The 18,921-nt window shown below is 39.7% G+C and overlaps 1 protein-coding gene across 1 annotated transcript in view; it reads right to left on the reverse strand.

Annotated features, from left to right (window-relative positions):
* Window positions 1-2,528, reverse strand: part of eif4g2b (eukaryotic translation initiation factor 4, gamma 2b) — a 37,595-nt gene extending 35,067 nt beyond the window's left edge. Inside the window, exon 1 of the mRNA XM_027282621.1 lies at window positions 2,471-2,528. Coding sequence (XP_027138422.1) covers window positions 2,471-2,528 — 58 coding nt within the window. The remainder of the gene's footprint in view (window positions 1-2,470) is intronic.
* Between the last annotated feature and the right edge of the window lie 16,393 nt (window positions 2,529-18,921).

Genomic DNA, 18,921 nt, shown 5'->3' on the forward strand with positions numbered 1-18,921 from the left:
GGAAATAGAGATTGTAGTACATATATGTAGACATATAGTAAATTAACATATATGCTTTCCCATTGCACGTGCAGAGTGTGATTGGTTGCAGACATACAGCTGCTGCCTTTTTAAGATGGCTTCTCGATGTCACAAATTAAAGTGTTATTGCAAGATAAAAAAAAGACAGCAGCACACATCCAAAAAAACAAAAAACTAATTACTTACACAAAATCATACCAAACATTACATAAATGACAATTATAAGCATTGCTACACACAAGCATTGCAAGCACTGGGCAGGTTGCTAGCAGACAACAGCATATTAAAACAAATATCATTTTCTTTGTACCAAAGATTCTCAGTGTCCTGTTTTTTTTAAAACAAACATTCTGCACTGCATGCGTCACACGTTTGAGGTGTTTGTTGACTTAGCCACTATAAAATACTGATTGGTGCAGTGAGCACGGCCTCTAGAAATTTATATTTGGGTCTGTGATCAATAAGGAGTTTTAGCTTTATTGCATTGCAATCAATAAGACCAAAACAAATGTTCATTAGATTTTATGATAAATTTATGAAACCCAGAAACAATAGCTTATTGATTCTAACAGAAGTTTTATATCACAGACATTTTAAGTGTGAAGCCTGTGTGAATTTCATAAACCGATACCAATTAACACATTAGACACTCTAGACAAAGTTATTAAATTATATTCAAAGCTAGTTTTTAGGGCTATATTAAAGTCTCATGGTAACAGCATTTGGTAAATTATAGTTCATATCTGCGCTCAAGAATGTCCAATCAGAGCACAAATGGCTGACAATAAAACTCAAAAGGCATAACAATTAGGGTTGAAGGCTAAGTGGGCAAGCTTCTCTGCAGCAGACATCTGGTTGACCATGTTGTTGTGCAGGTCCAGCTTGCCTGCATCCATCCAATCGATGCGGGCGGATACAGACTATGAGGGAGCAGGGAAAGAAGTTGAATCACATGGCCTCCGATCAATACTCAGCAGTGTATTTCACCTCTGTTAAGACACTCGCCCACCACGGGCTAGAACACACACGTCTGACCAGCCTCAAAAGCCATTTCAGAGAGATTTGTGGAGTGATTTTTACTTCCTTTGCAAATTAAACATTTAACTTCACTGACGTGCAGAGAATTTTTTTGGTGTGGAGCCCGAGATGTTGGTCTTTTTCTACATGCATGTCTCCCACAGGAAAGATTAAGAAACAAAAAGGGAGGTTTAACGAAATTTCAGAATTTTTAAAGAGTCAGGTCCACAAGTGAGGATGTTATCTTTAGAGAAGCTGATCGATAGAGCCAATCTTACACCCAGGAGTGCTTTACTGTGAGGGTAGTTATTGATGCTTTCACAGTTGTGGCCCTGGTGCACATTAAACCCCTCAGCTCCTCCTTCTGCCCCTCAGGAATCAACACAAAAAAACCCAAACACTGTGGACACATGATTTATTTTTTAGCTGAGGGCTTTTGATTCTTTAAGAAACTGCTTCACTTTGAAACATATTTTTACTCAATACCGACACATTTAACAATACAAAAAACTCCGGAATGAATTTTTGTTCTCCTCACAAAGTGCACTCTTCATTTATCCTCTGCCTTTATCGGAGTGCAGAGTCCAGGTTTATCGAGAGAGAAATTTAAGGGCTATTTGTGAGCGGGTGGGTGTGGGAGCAGTGAGGAATGACAATAGGAACGCTGACAAAAGGAATACACAGACGTGTTTTATTTTTTATTCTTCAGCTTTTGATGCTCTTTAATGATATATTTCAACATCAATAAAACACACACAAGGGGTGGGGGGAGGCAATTATGAGGTGCCGTCAGGGACATTATACAGAAATACCTCTCACACACACTACTGAAATATTACGCTCTTACACACACTAGTGAAATGCTCTCACACACACTACTGAAATATTACGCTCTTACACACACTAGTGAAACGCTCTTACACACACTAGTGAAATGCTCTCACACACACTAGTGAAATATTACGCTCTTACACACACTAGTGAAACGCTCTTACACACACTAGTGAAATGCTCTCACACACACTACTGAAATATTACGCTCCTACACACACTACTGAAATGCTCTCACACACACTACTGAAACGCTCTCACACACACTACTGAGATTTCAGTGTAACCGGAAGGCATTTCAGTGTAACCGGAAGGCATTTCAGTGTAACCGGAAGGCATTTCAGTGTAACCGGAAGGCATTTCACTGTAACCGGAAGGCATTTCACTTAAACCGGAAGGCGGGTTGTAAGAGGGAGCGCAGCATCGTTGGGTTGCAGATGTCGCGCCAGGAGGAGCTTTCCAGTGGACTTACAGAAGCTGCCGCGCTACTCAACAACATTTTGTCATCAGCGGAGACAATTCGAACATTATCTAATGCAACAGCGAGCAGGCAACAGTGCCACGCCCCCTTGAGTGCCGACACCGTGGAGAGCCGGCTTACGGCGCTTTTCCCGTCTCGCGGCCCCAATGACGCCCAGCTGAGCGTTGCGCCACGCCATTGCAACCCAACGATGCTGCGCTCCCTCTTACAACCCGCCTTCCGGTTTAAGTGAAATGCCTTCCGGTTACAGTGAAATGCCTTCCGGTTACACTGAAATGCCTTCCGGTTACACTGAAATGCCTTCCGGTTACACTGAAATGCCTTCCGGTTACACTGAAATCTCAGTAGTGTGTGTGAGAGCATTTCAGTAGTGTGTGTGAGCATTTCACTAGTGTGTGTAAGAGCGTTTCACTAGTGTGTGTAAGAGCGTAATATTTCAGTAGTGTGTGTGAGAGCATTTCACTAGTGTGTGTGAGAGCATTTCACTAGTGTGTGTAAGAGCGTTTCACTAGTGTGTGTAAGAGCGTAATATTTCAGTAGTGTGTGTGAGAGGTATTTCTGAATAATGTCCCTGACGGCACCTCATAGGCAATGCACACTTAAATCACATCCTCACACAACCACAATCCCACACACATACACACAAAAACAGTAAAGCAAAAAACAAACACATCTCATTGTTACATAAAAACAGCATTACAGCCCCATCCAGCTCCACAAAAGAGGTACATTATATGGATATAAGTGTGCTCTTTTGTGTAATTTGTGTAATTGCTACCTATGGATAGCACTTGGCATTCCCGTAATAGAGGATGCTCTTATAGCAGAAGACTGATGTCAGAAATTGGAACGAGATGTACACATTTCAGGATATTTTAGGTGTCTGCATACTTTTGGTTTGATTTTTGTATACTGTGCTTTTTTCTTCTGTTCAAGTGCATGCAGCATTCCTTGCTTTATCAAACTGGTGACTGATTTGGTCAAAAGGGATTAAACAGGGATTAAGGTAAATGTGTGGATTCATAAAGCACTGGCATTGCATTAGTACAGCTAAACTGATGCCAACACACATACATGTTAACTATCCACACTTAAATAGTCCCTTTCCTCTGCTATGAGTGGGCCAAATGTTTTAAATCCTATATTCAACCACCTATTGGCCCTCTAAACTCCCTTATTGCTATTCATAATCATGGTGGAATAGTCAATGTGACATGTAATGGGAAAAACCTGGACAAGTACTTTGTTTTAAAAATCACTGTGTGATTAATTAACATGTTTTAACTGATTTTGTTTTGGGATTGTGGAATAAAAGTAACTTTTCTGAGAAAAAAAAGGATGGTGACAGTTGTATAACTCTAGATTTGGGTTTTAACTTCCACCACAAGCAGAAATAATAATTTGCTAAAAATGAGCTGAGCCAAAGAATGACTGACACCGCTTTGCAAGATTTCTGTCATGTTCTTTTATAATCGACAGGACCTGTCGTCCTTTTCACCCACAACTCCTCAAAAACTAAGCATTTTGCTTAGGAAATTTTGCTGCAGTGTAGCTATGAATCTTCATTTATGAAAACTCAGAACAATTTCCTTCCAATAAGTGGCAGGTAAGGTTAGTTTAATGTCACAGCAGAGAAGACTGGCTCTTGGCAACACTTCTTAACTTCTTTTGGAGACTCTACCGTGTTGTTGTCTGGTGTCGAATGTTCTTGATGAACTGGAAATGGCTGATTTTAGCTGCAGAGAATCAAGAATACCAAGGAGGTGACATGCTCTCTCTACCCTGTATTCAAGATCTAGAGAACCCTGGTAACTTGTTGTCCCTGCTAAGTTGAGGAGAACTGATAAATCTCAAATGTGATACACTTTTTTCCACCTAATAGGTTGTTTAATGATAATGAAGTCTGGTTGTAGCTTGGGTTCTTTTAGTTTCTCTATGCTGATCCGGCTTTGGTGCTTGAATGACCTTTTTGGTCTCAGCATCCTGAGACCTAGTTTCTTCATAAGGAAGGAAGTTCCTGTCTACCTTAATCTCATCCCTTTGCTCCAATAACACCAAAATTCCTGACTGCCTTGTCTACTTCTTGTCAGAGATCGAGACAGTGAATAATTTGAAGGTGGTCTAGCTCTTGCGTGTGGACAATGGACGGTAATTGCCTCTGGGCATCTTAACTCTGTGCAGTCAACAACAACCCTTTCATTTGGCATGCACTACTGTAATTTTACATCACTCAGATTTGTACTGATCTCAATACAAGGTACACATTGAAGTGCTTGTATGAAGACACATGAAGAACTGATCAATAAACTGGTGCTGGGGCTTGGCCTAATAACCTATTTTTCTGCAGTGACAATTGCTTTGACTAGTACACAATCCTGGATGCAGAGGCTTCATTTGATCTCTAGACCACAAACATCATACATTACATTACAAGCATCTAACTCTACCATTACTTTTTGGAATTTTAGATGTTGAATTAGCTTGACTGTGATCAGTTTAGTAGTAACATAGCTGCCCACTACAATAGCTGTGTGAGGCTAATGCAGCATTCAGCTTGGGCTAACTGTTGAGATTACTGATCTAACTCTTTTGACTTTGAACTGTGACCTCTGTGACACTGCTTGTGCTAACAGCTGCCTATACTTTTATGTGGATGGCTGGCAAGAACTGGAGGCCCAATGAGCTAAAAGAAGAAGAACTTAAAAGGAAGATTACCAAATGTTTGCTCACTTGTTACTTAGACCATTGACAGTATAATTAGTGGACAGAGCATCTGGTTTGTTGCTTAGTTGTAAAACGAGAATGTTAGTGACTAGTCAGCCTGCCAAAACTAAGTCAAAACCAACTCCAAATATGGTCACTTCTGGCTCCAAAAAACAATGCCAAACTCAAGGCTCTAAGACTGATGTCATGGTAGGTTTACACTTGGTGTAGATAACATGACCCTTAAACATCAGTTTCTCTTCTATATAAAAATGGATTTCCACTACTAGCAAACATTAGCTTCCTGCTATAGCTTGGGGCATGTGAGGTAAAATTAAGTCACCAAGATAGCTACAATGACTGTTACATGGGTTGAGTGAGCAGCACCGGGGTGTTACAGTTTTCAAAAAAAAGGACAACTATTCCCAATTTTCCTCCAATGAAGCATTGCTCCCCTCTGCTGTCCCTCTAAAGCAATTTGTAGAGCCTGATTGCCTCCATGCAGTATGACAGCGAGAAGTGGCTGTTTATCAGACAAGCTGATATTTAACTTTGTAGGACACATTTGTATTGATTGGGCTTTGTAATTTTCTCCTGAGTAGATTGAGCTGCTGGTTGCCGGCTGGTGTGCATTAAAATTAACAGGATATGCCTCCAGCATGGCTGAATAATGCCACAGTGTAGAGAGCCATGCATGATTCTCATTTATGTAATAAGGAAGTTTGCCAGAGGAGAGGTCTTTTTCCAGGCTCAGAGGAACCGAAGTATGGTTTTTTTGGTACAAGGTAAATTCCAGAAATATACCTGGCCACCTGGTACTGAGCTCTGCACTCGGATTTCAGATGTAAAATTTTATTGATGCCCACAGGGAAGGTTAAAGTTACTACATTAATATGGTGCTACTGTGAAAAAAGATGCTTTCGTGCTTCTAATTTAGAAAGAGATGGCACTGGAGTTCACTGTTATTATCTTCGCTTGGTTGTGTGTATCTGTCCATAGATAATCCTTCATACTACTGAACACATCAGCCTAATTTTTTTTGATTGTTTTGTGCTTATTTATGCCTGCATGCTCAAAAGTATTTCTTTTCTTGATAGAAAAGGGGTTTTGCTCTTCTTTTGACTCACTTTGTTAGGAGTTTGAATATGTTATAGTCCATTGATCTGATTGGTTGAAGTGCACCTATGACAGACGGTGATAGATAGATGATTCATCCAAAATCAGTATTTTAAGTATTACAAGTTTTTTTTTTTTCAAATGGGTTGCAACAATGAAATGATTTTCCAAATGGTTCAGTGTAACAAACCATCTGCTGCAGTCAGCTTAGTTTTATCCCACAATGGTCAACATCTGCTTCATCTTCAAATCTTGTTTCCACTAGGAACAACATACTGGTAGTTCATTTTTCGTTCTTATTCTTTTGTTGGCATTTTCACATTGATACTGACATTTCATCATTGTTGGAATTGTTCCTATACATGTTGGACACAGACTGTCCTGCCCTCCCTCTTTTCCATCTACATGCCTCTAAACCCACCTAACTAGAAGAATGCAGGTTATGCGATTAGAAGGTTATTATTAGAAGGAGTAGTAGAAGTAGCAGGCAAAACAAGCAGGCTTCATATAGAGTGTTCAAGTACGTCTAAGACCTGGGAGTTAGTTTGTTTTTTGTGGGATACTAGATAAACCCAGCTCCATGTTGGATCTTTTACCAGATACAGATTAGTTCAGCTATAGCAAATGTATGTTTAAAACTATAGGCAACTACAATTATAAGTTATGGTGAACATTGACACTGGACGTATAGTGAATCGATGCAGAAACAGTAAAGTATGGACATAATTCCAAGGGACAGTGGGCAGTTTATGAGTCGTAGTGTTCCAGTAAGCCATGTCATGCTAGAGTCCTGAAACTTGCTCATATAAATGTGATGCAACCATCATTAATGTGATTAATTTCAGTTGTACCTTTCCTGCCTTTGACAAGTCCAAACCTTTGCTGTAAAAAGAGTATATTGTAGCTACAGGCAGCTTTACAGTCGGCAGACCGGTGCTGTCTGACTGCTGGATGGATACCGTAGCAAAAAACTCAGGAATATGTTTTGGTCCTAAGCCATTTAATGATTTATAAATGGATGGCATTATTATAAAATCGATTCTCTGACAGCCACTGCAGAGATTTGACGACTATAGTGGTGTGCTCGACTTTCCCTGTACTTTGTTAGGACTCCAGGTGCAACACTCCGTGTCTGAGAGTTGTTGTTTTTTTTGTTTTTTTGAAAGACCTTAAAAAACCCATAAACTTGTGATGTGGCTGTAATGATTCTTTGAAAGCACCAAATAGTTGAATAAGTAGAGTATCAATCCTGTGTTGGGACAGAGAATTGAAATTCCTGATTCGCTTAAAGCACTCTGATATGAGACAACCTGACCATTGCTCCATTAAAAGAGCAGATTAAGAGGAGAGAACTAACCTCTTGACCCTGCCGAGTTCTTTTTCCTCCAAGGCCTCCTTGCTCCTCCTAGCAATCGCCCTCTTTCACCTCTTCTCTCTTCTTGCAGACTTGTCCTGCTCAGAATATGAGGAGGTGGAGTACAAATGGATGGACCTCTGACATGCAGTTCTTGGTCTTTGACATGGAAAAAAGACAAGACTAGTTTGACTGTCTATACTACACAGGATGCAGCCTGGGAGCCAACTCAGGGGGAACTGTATAAAATAGGGATAAGTGTTAATAATTATGGTAGAAGTGACTTACTACAGGTCTAGTTGTCATAGTAGTTAGTTCACAGCAAGGTTACTGACACATGATGGTAAACAGTCATGAATGTCTCCTTTTCACGAGACAGAAACTCATTACATTGGTCAGCTTCTGGTGTCTACTTGATTCTTGTTAGCGTTCTCTAGTAGTATACTCCCACACATCTGAATCCACAATGTCTTTTAAACCACAACTCTGAATACTAATATCTATCTTTTGTGTTTTAGATGCTTACTTTCAGAGCCATGTTTCAAGCAAGTATTTATCTAACTTTCAATTTAATTCAAAAGGAAAAGGTCAAATGGAAACCTTAAACAACGTTTTATGTATTTTAATGTATGTATGTATATGAGTTTTATGTAAGGTAAGATCATTGGAAATGTATTACAGCATTTATTGAGGTAGCCATAGAGAAAGGCAGAATGCAGTCATTGAATAGGAACCTTAGAGTTGCATCTGAACAATATGGTGCTGATGAGGGGAGTGGTGAATTGTGTTATACTTGGTCTGGAAAATAGAATGACAAGCGCAAAAGGATATTCAGAGAGCTGTAGAGCAACTTATCACAATGAATGTGGGAAGAAAAATAATAATGTAAAAATCTGTGAATGATTGGCACTCTGACACTGATGGAGGAGCTAGAAGTGAAGGTCAGACTGGGAGGAAATTGTAGAAATCCAAGTTTTCAAATTTGTTACCTAAATGTCCAGTGTCAGGGGCTGATCAAACTCAACTCGCTACAGGCATGGCCCCTTCAAAACGTCTTGGAAAATCACAAAAAAAGGTCTCCTGTTGTTGCTATGCTACTGCATGAGGAGGGAAATAAGAAGGTTTTGTGTTCACGATATTGATTGCCTGTGCGGGCCAAGTGTGACATTCATGAGGGGTCTTGACTCCGTGCCTTGCACTAAAGAGTTGAGAATATTTTAACTTCTATGTTGGTCTGATAAACGTTGTTGAGTGTACACCAGGCACACTGTTCCCCACAGACAGAATAACGTTTAGTCTTTGGTCCTCAATCGCAAAGTAGTCCAATCTAAGAGAGATGCATAGTTGATGCATTTTAAGGAGATTACAAGGAATGCAGGGACATGAATATCTCATTACATCATCTTGTTTCATTCACTGGCCAATTTAACAGAAACTGAAATCTGATTGATTTGTAGCTGGATCTGCCTGCCTCGTGCTTGAGTTTGAATTTAGTTTACTGCGGCATTACTTTCTCTCATTGTTTTTCATTGAAAAGTTTTGTTGACAACATGTTCTACTGAGCGTGTATAAACTTCTAAACATTTTACGAGCGTTGCACATCAGTAGGGCCTTCAATAGTTGCATAGCAACAGCAGGAGCTGTGACGAGCTTCTCCTCCGTGGGGGCTCTGCCCTGCAAGCAAAAATAAAAAGACCTCCTTGGTGGACAGGGGAAAGATGTCCTGTTTTTTGACAGCAATTCATGTTGTTAGTGACACTTAGTTTACTTCACTTTTGCTCTCTCCAGAGTTCAGCTTGTCAATTATATTGGCTTGTTGCAGTTCACTGCCTCATTCCAGCTAATTTCCATCTGAGCAGCGCTGTGATTACCCTCCATAGCAAAGTGAGAGAAAGTCGTGATGAACAGCCAGCGCTCCCTGCTGAGAATCATTATCTTCAATCCCACCATGATGCCAAAGGTCAAACTTATTTCTACACACACACACACACACACACACACACACACACACACACACACACACACACACACACACACAAAATTTAACAAATGGATTACCAAGTCAGAACCACTTTTTCATCTCATTATGAACATATTCTTACCAAAAAGTCGCAATCAGCTCTATAGTTGAAAGAAACCAGATGGTATTTGCATCAGCAAAAACAAGAATGTGAAGTTTGTATCTACATGAACTTTACAATATCTAAGTTATTCTTAAGAAAAATGATCACATCATGCCAAATGTTTGGTCCATCAAACATTATTATTTATTGGTATTTTATCTGCATAAAATGCACATAAGAGGTTCAGTGTGTCAGATTTAGTGGTCTCGATTTTCAGAATATGGCCGAAATATAATATTCATAATTATGTTTTTATGCATAGTCATCTAAAAATAAGAATTATTATGTTTTTCTTACTTTATGTGCCCTTTATATCTACAGTGGCTCACAATGGATAAACTAATCAATCAATCAATGGCTCTAGATAGAACATTTTGTGGCTACAAACTTGGAAGGGAGAGTAAGGTGAGTGGTATTCAGTTGGTTACATCCATTAACAGTATAAAGAATAGAAGTCATATCTGTGACAGGTTTCTGTTTAGCCATTTTGAAGCTTAGAATCTGTTGCTCTGGCTGCTGGCATGTCTTGCCTCTTCTGCTTCCTGGCAAATCTAAAAATCTTCAAAGATGTGAATCATCAGCCGACTTGAGGTGGGTTAAAATGCACCTGGGTGCTCAGAAAAGCCACCTTTGATAGCACCTGCCTGTCAGTGAGAGCAGCAGTACTCTTAATTATGCATAACTTTAAGCCTTAATATAATTTGAACAGGTGAGTTATATAGAATTTTATAGTACAGTTGTCATAAAAAGTGAAATTAGCAATAGACAACCATTTTTTAAAAAACACATTGATTTCTGCTGTGAAGTTAGACATTTTAATATGGAGGCTTATGGAGATTGACTCTTTTGTATCCAGCCTCGAGTGGCTGTTTGGCTTCACTTGGTTGCCACTTGAAATCAACCATACGCTGGCTCTCAATAGGGCCTTTGACAGCTACTGTAGTTTCCCCTACATGCTTGGAAGAGCGATTGACGTGAGTGGTATTCAGTTGGTTACAATTTGGAACTTGACCACTAGATGTCAATAAATCACACTGGACCTTTAATTTACTAATTTACCTACATACAGTCATTTATTAATGCATAATCAAGTTTATCTACATAAACTAATTCTGTATAATACTGCCAGAAAAATGTAGTAAGACAAGTCTTGAAATTCCCTCTGATTTGATTTGATCTGCATTTCCACACAGACCAAAGCCCTGAGGGCTCACACTCTGAGGTTGTTTTTGTTTGCTTGAATAAGTTATGAATTTTTCATTCCTGACTGCTTTCAAATGTAATCATGGTACACTATTTCTTTTTTTTATTCCTGTGGAGAACCTTTTAAACAAACCTATCAGGCATTTATTGGGAATTTGCATTAATAATCAACCTTCTTGCACCAACGTAGTATCTGCTTCAGTGGTTTCAGAAAAGGTGTTTAACTACTCAGCTCCTCTGAGACTAGAAAGACATGGAAACTGACAAAACATTTACAGGAGTTTGCTTGCGGGGAGGGGTGGGAGATACAAATCGTTCCAATTATTTTAGTTTCCTCTACTAATGCTTCACCAAAAGTCTGGATCAATCTCATTTAATGGGCTTAACAAGGCTATTGTCTAACTTTTCTATTTGGAGTCACTGAAAAATCATTTTCAAGTCACTACAGCAATCAGATCTCCCCATTAAATCGAATAATGTAAAATTTTGTAGGTATTTGAAATGTCACTTAGGCAGCAGCTTTCAGTTTAAGGACTGAGAGAGAGGAGGAAACAAAGACAGCAGGGGTAAAGTGCAAGTGTGTGGCTGTGTTTATGTTATATAGGGCGTTTCATAGTGGCAAGGTAAATTAGCAAGGAGGGCCTGGATACTGCTCAATCTCATCGTACCTGCACTCGATCATCCTCTGGCTCTCAGTGCCTAACAAGGGATATGAGTTCTGCTTCCTCAAAGCAGGTTACAGGAATCCCAGAGGTCCCTGCAATGCTGGGGTGGTCCCTGGTGTAAATGCGTGTGTGCAGGGATGTGTGTGTTTATACTTAGGTGTGCGTGTCAGTGTGTGTCTGTGTGTTTATGTATGTGCAAGCACCTCACTGCGTAGCTGTGTGTACGTGAGTGGTCCAGAATGAAAAAGAAACTCCACTAATAGCCCTGTCGTCTCTGTGGGCTCTCTTCCAGGCTCAGCCGACCTTGAGCGGGGGGCTCTTAAAAGATGACATGCCCAGGCTTTCCACTCGCACTGGGCCCCAAAGTTGGAGAAATATCGTGTAAACCATTCCATTAATCATGCAACTCCTGGGTCATTAAGCACCTCAAATCGCCTGCTGCAACATCTACCTTTACAGTCATGCTATATCCCCACAATAGCCAGGAGCTGTGACATTGCTCTTTAATAACAACCACACACACATACACATGGATATACACATACACAAACACGTCCTTTCTGCTCCCCGCCATTCTCCCAGGCTAATGCTGTTTGGGAGTCAGTAACTCTGCTTGTTATGCACGAGTATCATGCTGCTAATGCAGAGAGACGTGTGTAAATCAGAAGATAATGAAAAGTATGGAAGCTTAGACCAGCTCCGTGTCTTAATACCTCTGCTCTTTTCACTGGAGGCAAGTGGCAAGACGGATGTGATCTCATGAGGCACAGAACAGTTTGCCTCCATTCACTGGGAATAATAAGTGAGCAAGGATATGGCACGATGGGATATCTGGTGATGCAGACAGGGCTCATAGTTAAAGCACAGTTGAAGGACTGATGACATTGGGCCAAAACCTGGAAATTGTTGTTGCTACCTGAAGTAACAAAAACTGTGTAAAGGCTTATCTCATCCAAGCAGTTAGTGTAATTACTTTGGCAAGTGAGCCACTTAGAAAACTAGCTCGTTATGTTGAAGAACAATAGTTGTCACCCAATTTATTCCCAAGCTATGAAGTATACACAATATATAGAACTCATTATTTTAGTTTTTTATGGATAATCAGCACCTCATTTTAGTTTTCTCCCATTCCTCTCTTCATATCCTCTTACTCTACTGTAAGCATTTTCTGAGATGCGCTTGTTGCGAGACCTAGTTTACAATGTCTACTTGAAACAGGAAATAACCATTTTTGGATTATTGGGGGTATAAAACTTAGGGGACAAAACTTTTTGTACTGAGTGTTTTGTTTTAAAGGAACAGTCAACAGGATTTTGTGACATCATGGAGTTGCTGATTGCAACCCCCTTACCTCATCACCTCATCAGTTTAAAAAACAATGTTTAGTTTGTCCATTCTGGGTTACTGTAGAAACATGCCAATGCAACATGGCGGACTCCGGAAGAGGACCCACTACCTCTATAGATATAAAAGGCTCCTTCAAACAAAAATATTATTTTAAAAAGTGATTATACACTAATGAAAACATGATATGGGTATGCACATTATATTAAATGTTCTGCCATAATCTGTAATAAAGCCCCCTAAATCTGACAAACTGGACCTTTAACAATCAGTAAAAGATTAAAGCTGCACTTTGAAAGAGTCAAATGACCATAAGAAAAGAAAAAAGAGACCCTACTTCAGAGTTGTGTTGAGCATCTTTTAGCTTGTTATTTTGGTTTTAAAGACCACGAAAAAACTTTCCTTGACTTTCACCACTTTAATCAATCTTATCTCAAGATGCAGCAGGCAGAAAACGCTCTGAAAAAACCCACTGTACACTACGTGCCCAGTACTAAGTAGTACACAGCCAAAGTTAGAGACTAACAGATGAGCATATAGTGGTGTAATTTGCAGCTATATGCAAAGAGGCATGTATTTCCCTCAGGAGTTGCCGACCAAAACCAAGATGGAGCTAAAAGGGGAGTGAATATTGGCCAGAAACATGACTCCAAATGAATGCTAATGTTTTCCATATCAACTTTATGAGGTTACACTGAACCACATTACTTATTGACTTACCAGAGCCATTGTGCTACTTTAAATTCAGTGTGTGATATGATTTATTTATTTGTTTGTTTGAATGTCCTTCATACTTGACAAACTTCGTATGTAGAATGCAAGGACAGTGTATAAGTTCCATACATTTTCAAGTGATGTGTGAAAAATAAAATGACTACACTTAATAAAAAACATAAAAATAAATCTTTTAAACAAATGATGTCAAGCAGAGTATTTGCTTAGTTGCTTGTCCCCAAAACTAATTAAATCATGTTCTCACAAGTGATGGCTTTTGACATCAATCGTCTGTCTTTTGAATCTGACAAATAGTCTCAAAGAGATCTGGTGATGCTTCTTTGTTGCCATAATGCCAGATGGAGTCCACTTGAATTGCTCTGACCAGAGCCCCTCTTCGCCTTTTCATGCAGGCCTCACCATCCAATTACTTTTAATTACTATGGAGAGAATGCACAAAGCACCTTAGCAACAGGCTGCCTGAATGGGATTGTGGGCTTGCCGGTGGGTGATTGGGAGTTAGCAAGCAACAGAGCTGACATATGCGGTTTATGGATGACTTCTTCTAGGGCTCGCAGGGAGCTTCTGTCTGTGCGGAGTTCCTCAAGGGCTGAATTAGCCCCTTGATCCACTAATCAATTTGGAGAGGAAGGGAAAATTAACACAGGTTCACCCACTTGGAGTCAAGGAGGAAATATATTCCTCCTGGTGCTCATAATTTGCTGCTTGTGTGAAATAGATGCCAATATAAAGAGCAGGCTATTTGTGTCAGAGTTCCCAGTTATTATTGCTGTGTGATATATGGGACACATGAAGGTGTTTTTCTGTATTTGTGGAGAAAGTCTGAATCAGATTCCTGAATCCGACATTGATCATTTTTGCGGTTAATGATCATAGTGTCAGATCTTTGTGATCAGGTTAGAGAAATATTTGAGTGTCATCCATGACCTGCATAAATCATATCCACTGGCATATTTAAAGTATTATTGTGCCATAATGAAATATTCAAATGCGGCCTGCCTGCTTCCAGCACAATGAAGCAGGTAAGTCTGTAATGATGACATAACGGCCTGGGAGGAATAAATGGGATTCATAGGAAATGAATCAGAGTCTCCACGACTCTCAATGTGACGGATGAGGCCAGAAAGTGGGTCAGAACCACAGGTTGGTTGGCTGCACAACTGGGCCAAGACACAAAACCCAGGGCAATCAGCCATCAGTTGACATGCTATCCCTGCATTCAGCCTCTCTAATCACATATCCTGAGGTCAATTATAGATTGTGGCTTACCAAGATCAGGCCTTGTGATGATAAAAAGGGAGACCATGGGTAATTTTTTTCTGTTTTGTCAGCGGAACAGTATTTCTCAAGTATCCAACCTTGCTTGCGACTACTTCGAAAGCTCCAGCTGTCGCTCTCAGCTAGAACAAAGAACTGTCATTTCTTAATCAAGGGAAACTCGATTTAGCCACCTTTGACTAAGCTCTGAATTTTCCACTAAGTCAGTCATATTTTAATCACACCAGCCCTGTAATTAATCATCGAGCTGTTTAGTGTGATTGCAATGAATATTCAGTTACCTACTGAGGTCTTTCGCCCGACCCTTCCTCTCCCCTCATCTTAATTATATTCTGTTAGGTGGCTCCTGTGGTGGAGCAGTGCCTGTTTGCCTTGCTCACCCAGCCTCCCCTTAACAGTCATTAAGAAAAATGACACAAGTGCAGGTAGTGAAAGTACCTCAGTATGCAAAAATTAGTTTAAAGGCAGACGCCATACAGCTTGCCGGAATGAAATCCCCACTACCCGCTCTTGCTCGATGCAGAGAGTCATAAATCACCACGCGCTACTTCCTGACGGGTGAGAATCAGAGCATTCTGTCTTTGAAAGTGTGAGACTGGGACACCCCCGACTGCTCCAACCTGCCCTTCAAAATGTTCATGCACTTGCCTTGGTGTTGAATATTGAGAGATAATATGCAATAAAGAGGAGGTAGCTGAGGTGGTACATTGACTGGGACTTCTTTTAAAAATAATAGGCTGAGTGCATTGCTGCATTGTTTAAAGGATAACTCCATTATTTATAACTGGCCCGATGATCAGACTGAATTGAAATTCAATATTGGCTGATTTCTCGTTGGAGGTGGCCAGTATCAAACTCCTTATATAACAGGACATTGTTTGCAGTTGACATGTAAAGTTGTATGTGGAAATACTTGGGACACTTCTTTCAGCTTAATTAACAATAGTTTACCATTTGTGTGCCCATTTTTCTTTTTTTGTGGATGTAGCTTTGTAGCTTTGTAGCTATGCAGGAACATGACATCAACATTCTTAATTCCACTTACAGAGCTGTTTCTCCAACCTGGGGAAATGAGCATGAGCGCAAGATCAAACTGCTGAAGAAGAAGAAAAGATACTTCATTAATTCCTCAAGAGGGAAATTCTTTTTTTTTACTCAGTTTCTTTTACATGCATTTTAACCCCGAAACACAACCACACACACACACACACACACATAGACGTGCAATGTGGCAAGAGCAGACTCAGAGCAGCGCCCTGCAAGCAATTTGGCTTGCCTTGCTCAAGGGCACCTCAGCAGTGTCCAGGAGGTGAACTGGCACCTCTAAACCTTCCATACCATGGTCCATGCTGGACTTGAGCCGGCCACTCTCTGGTTCTCTAGCCAAGTCTCTATGGACTGAGCGCCCCCTGAATAAATTGTAGGTTGCCAAAAAGAGGTCAGGAACTAAGCTAGGTTAGGTCAGCTAAGCTAGGTCATTTTGGTAGTTTTAGCCATTGTTTATTGGTGAAAATAATCTTACTCATGAAGTTAATTGCCTGTATCTAGGCACACATACATATCATCAAAAGTCAGACAGTCTAAGACACATGAGCCAGACTGGTTGGAACTCACCTGGAAGGCAAAATTAAGTTGGACAGTAAAATTATTACCCAACTTTTCCATTGTTAACATCCATTTACAGACTGACTTATTGGTAACTTTGACCCTATGCTTACCTAGTTTTTTAATGAGTTACAATGAAAGATTATTACGTCCTCTTAATTTTACCTCCAAATAAAATGGTTAATCATCTAGCTGAACTGCTGGCTTGTTTACACCCTGTTTAATAGCGTCTTATTTCTTGCCTCATCAGACTTTGTTATTGCAATGTTGCCTTGTTCCCTTATCTCAGCAACTGTGTTTGGAATGATGACCAAAGCAATGAAAATAAAGCCCAAGTTGTGACACAGAACTAGAATTATAATTTATATTTGACCTTTGATAGCACAGAGTGAGTTAAAACCTTTTTGTTTCACAGAGGAAATCTCTGTATAGACATGTACATACTTATGTATAAGGGTCTGTGTTTGTTTATGTGAAGACATTCATGATTGAATTGTTTGCCTTTAAAAAAATTGTTTTATCCTTGAAGGAAAATCTTCTGGGTGTCTGTAACATTCTGATATCTGCTGCTATCTGCTGACTTTGCCTTTACCCACGAAGCCACACATCACTTCTCATTACATTTGCTTTTCAGATCTCAGATTGCTTCTCAGATTGTCTTTGTCACTAGCTGGTGGCTATTAAAAAATCTTTCATATGCTGTTTCCAACAGCCCTTATAGTCTACACATGCTACACATACAAAAATAGCCATTTGAGCTCTTTATGCGTTTGAAAGTATTGTTTTTTTTAAATAGGTGATATCAGTGATTTGCTTCATGATTAGATTATCATTGAAAAGAGAAATATTTGGATTTCTTTCCTTTTAAGTCAAATCTATTTAAGTAGCCGATTCACACATTTGCTTTAAGGGGCTTTAACATCTGTATTGCATACAACACCCTCTATCCTTAGAGTCTTGATTTGGATAAGGAACGTAGATTTTGTCAAATGGATAATACAGACCAAAGATTCATATATGAAAACCTTTGTATTGTCATGCCCTAAATAAACTCCCAAAGACCAGTCTTGTCACTAGGACCTTTCCTGTATTAAAAACTAATGTAATTCACTGTGTGTCTCATGTCAGATGAAGGTCGCAAATGTCAGAATTTTAATAACAATGATGGGTTTTTAATGGAAACAGTGTGGTGTTTCATCTTCCATTAAATCTGCCCTTCAACATTTGATAACATGGCTGAGTGTTGATTAAATAATATTGGTATTTAATGGGAAAAAAGGCCACAAAAGAGCAAATTCACAAGAAGCTCAAGGTCATCGATTGGACATTTTTAATGAGAGCTGTAAAGTCACGATGGAGGACTAGAGCAAAGGAAGCATGTAGAGGTACAGGTCCAGAAACACAATATATAATTGCTTAGTAAATAAGTGATTTATTAACAGATCAAAGATCAAAGCTCAAAACGCCTGAACTACACTGAATCATCTACCACTTTTATGCTTTTTGATTAAGACTATGAGAAGACTCTTAAAGAGTGTTCAGAACTTAAAAACATGTAATCTACCGTCACTGCAAGGTCAGCTGGCCAATACATGGATGAATCAAATCTCACCAATAGTTGCCAAGGAGGTTTGGAGGTCTGTGTTACAGTTCTTGTGATGAACTTTAGAGTTATCTTCTGGGACATTGGTGAATAGGATCGCCACCTGCTATGTGAAAAATTAAGGGACACCTTGCCAAGGGGGCCATACCGGGGGGACCCAAATGAAGTGGGTGGTCAGGGGGCCTCCCAAATGGGATTTTGAATGTCAGACACCTAATTTCTGCACTCTTTATGCAGCAATCTATGCGTTTTATCCATTGATTTCAGTGGCTGCTCTTAACATGAATGTAAAGGAGATACAGTCAGGTTGAGTCAATTGGTTTAAAGCACAGCTGCATCAATTATTATACATATCTATAATCTTTATTTTGTCATTCAGTTTGGAGGACTTTTTGGGAAGTTACCAGAATGGGGACAGTGAACAGAGAAGGGGCAGGTACCCTTGGGCAAGAACAGGGTGCAGGGTACAGTCTTCAAATTTATGATTTCTGAAAGCGTAGGTATGGAACACATGGATAATTTGACAAGGATCTTAGTCCAGAAATTCCAATATGTAGTGGGGGAGTTAAGGAGATGATGAGAAAGTGTGCAGATTGGTGTAGTGGACACAAAGGGTGCAAATATATATGGCCTTTATCTAAACTGCCTTACAAGAAAATGTCAGCCAGTACAAATATGTGAAATCTTTCATGTGTTTTAATTTTGGACAACAATGGAGGTCTACACAGAGGAATAACTCGAAAATACACAGACAATACTTGTTAGTAGAATCAATTAATTGATGGCTCTGGTCTATCCCTGGATTTGTAGGCAACAAATGTCAAAAAATAGAATAGTATAAT

The sequence above is a fragment of the Larimichthys crocea genome, chromosome X, assembly GCF_000972845.2.
Source record: "Larimichthys crocea isolate SSNF chromosome X, L_crocea_2.0, whole genome shotgun sequence".
NCBI lineage: Eukaryota > Metazoa > Chordata > Actinopteri > Sciaenidae > Larimichthys > Larimichthys crocea.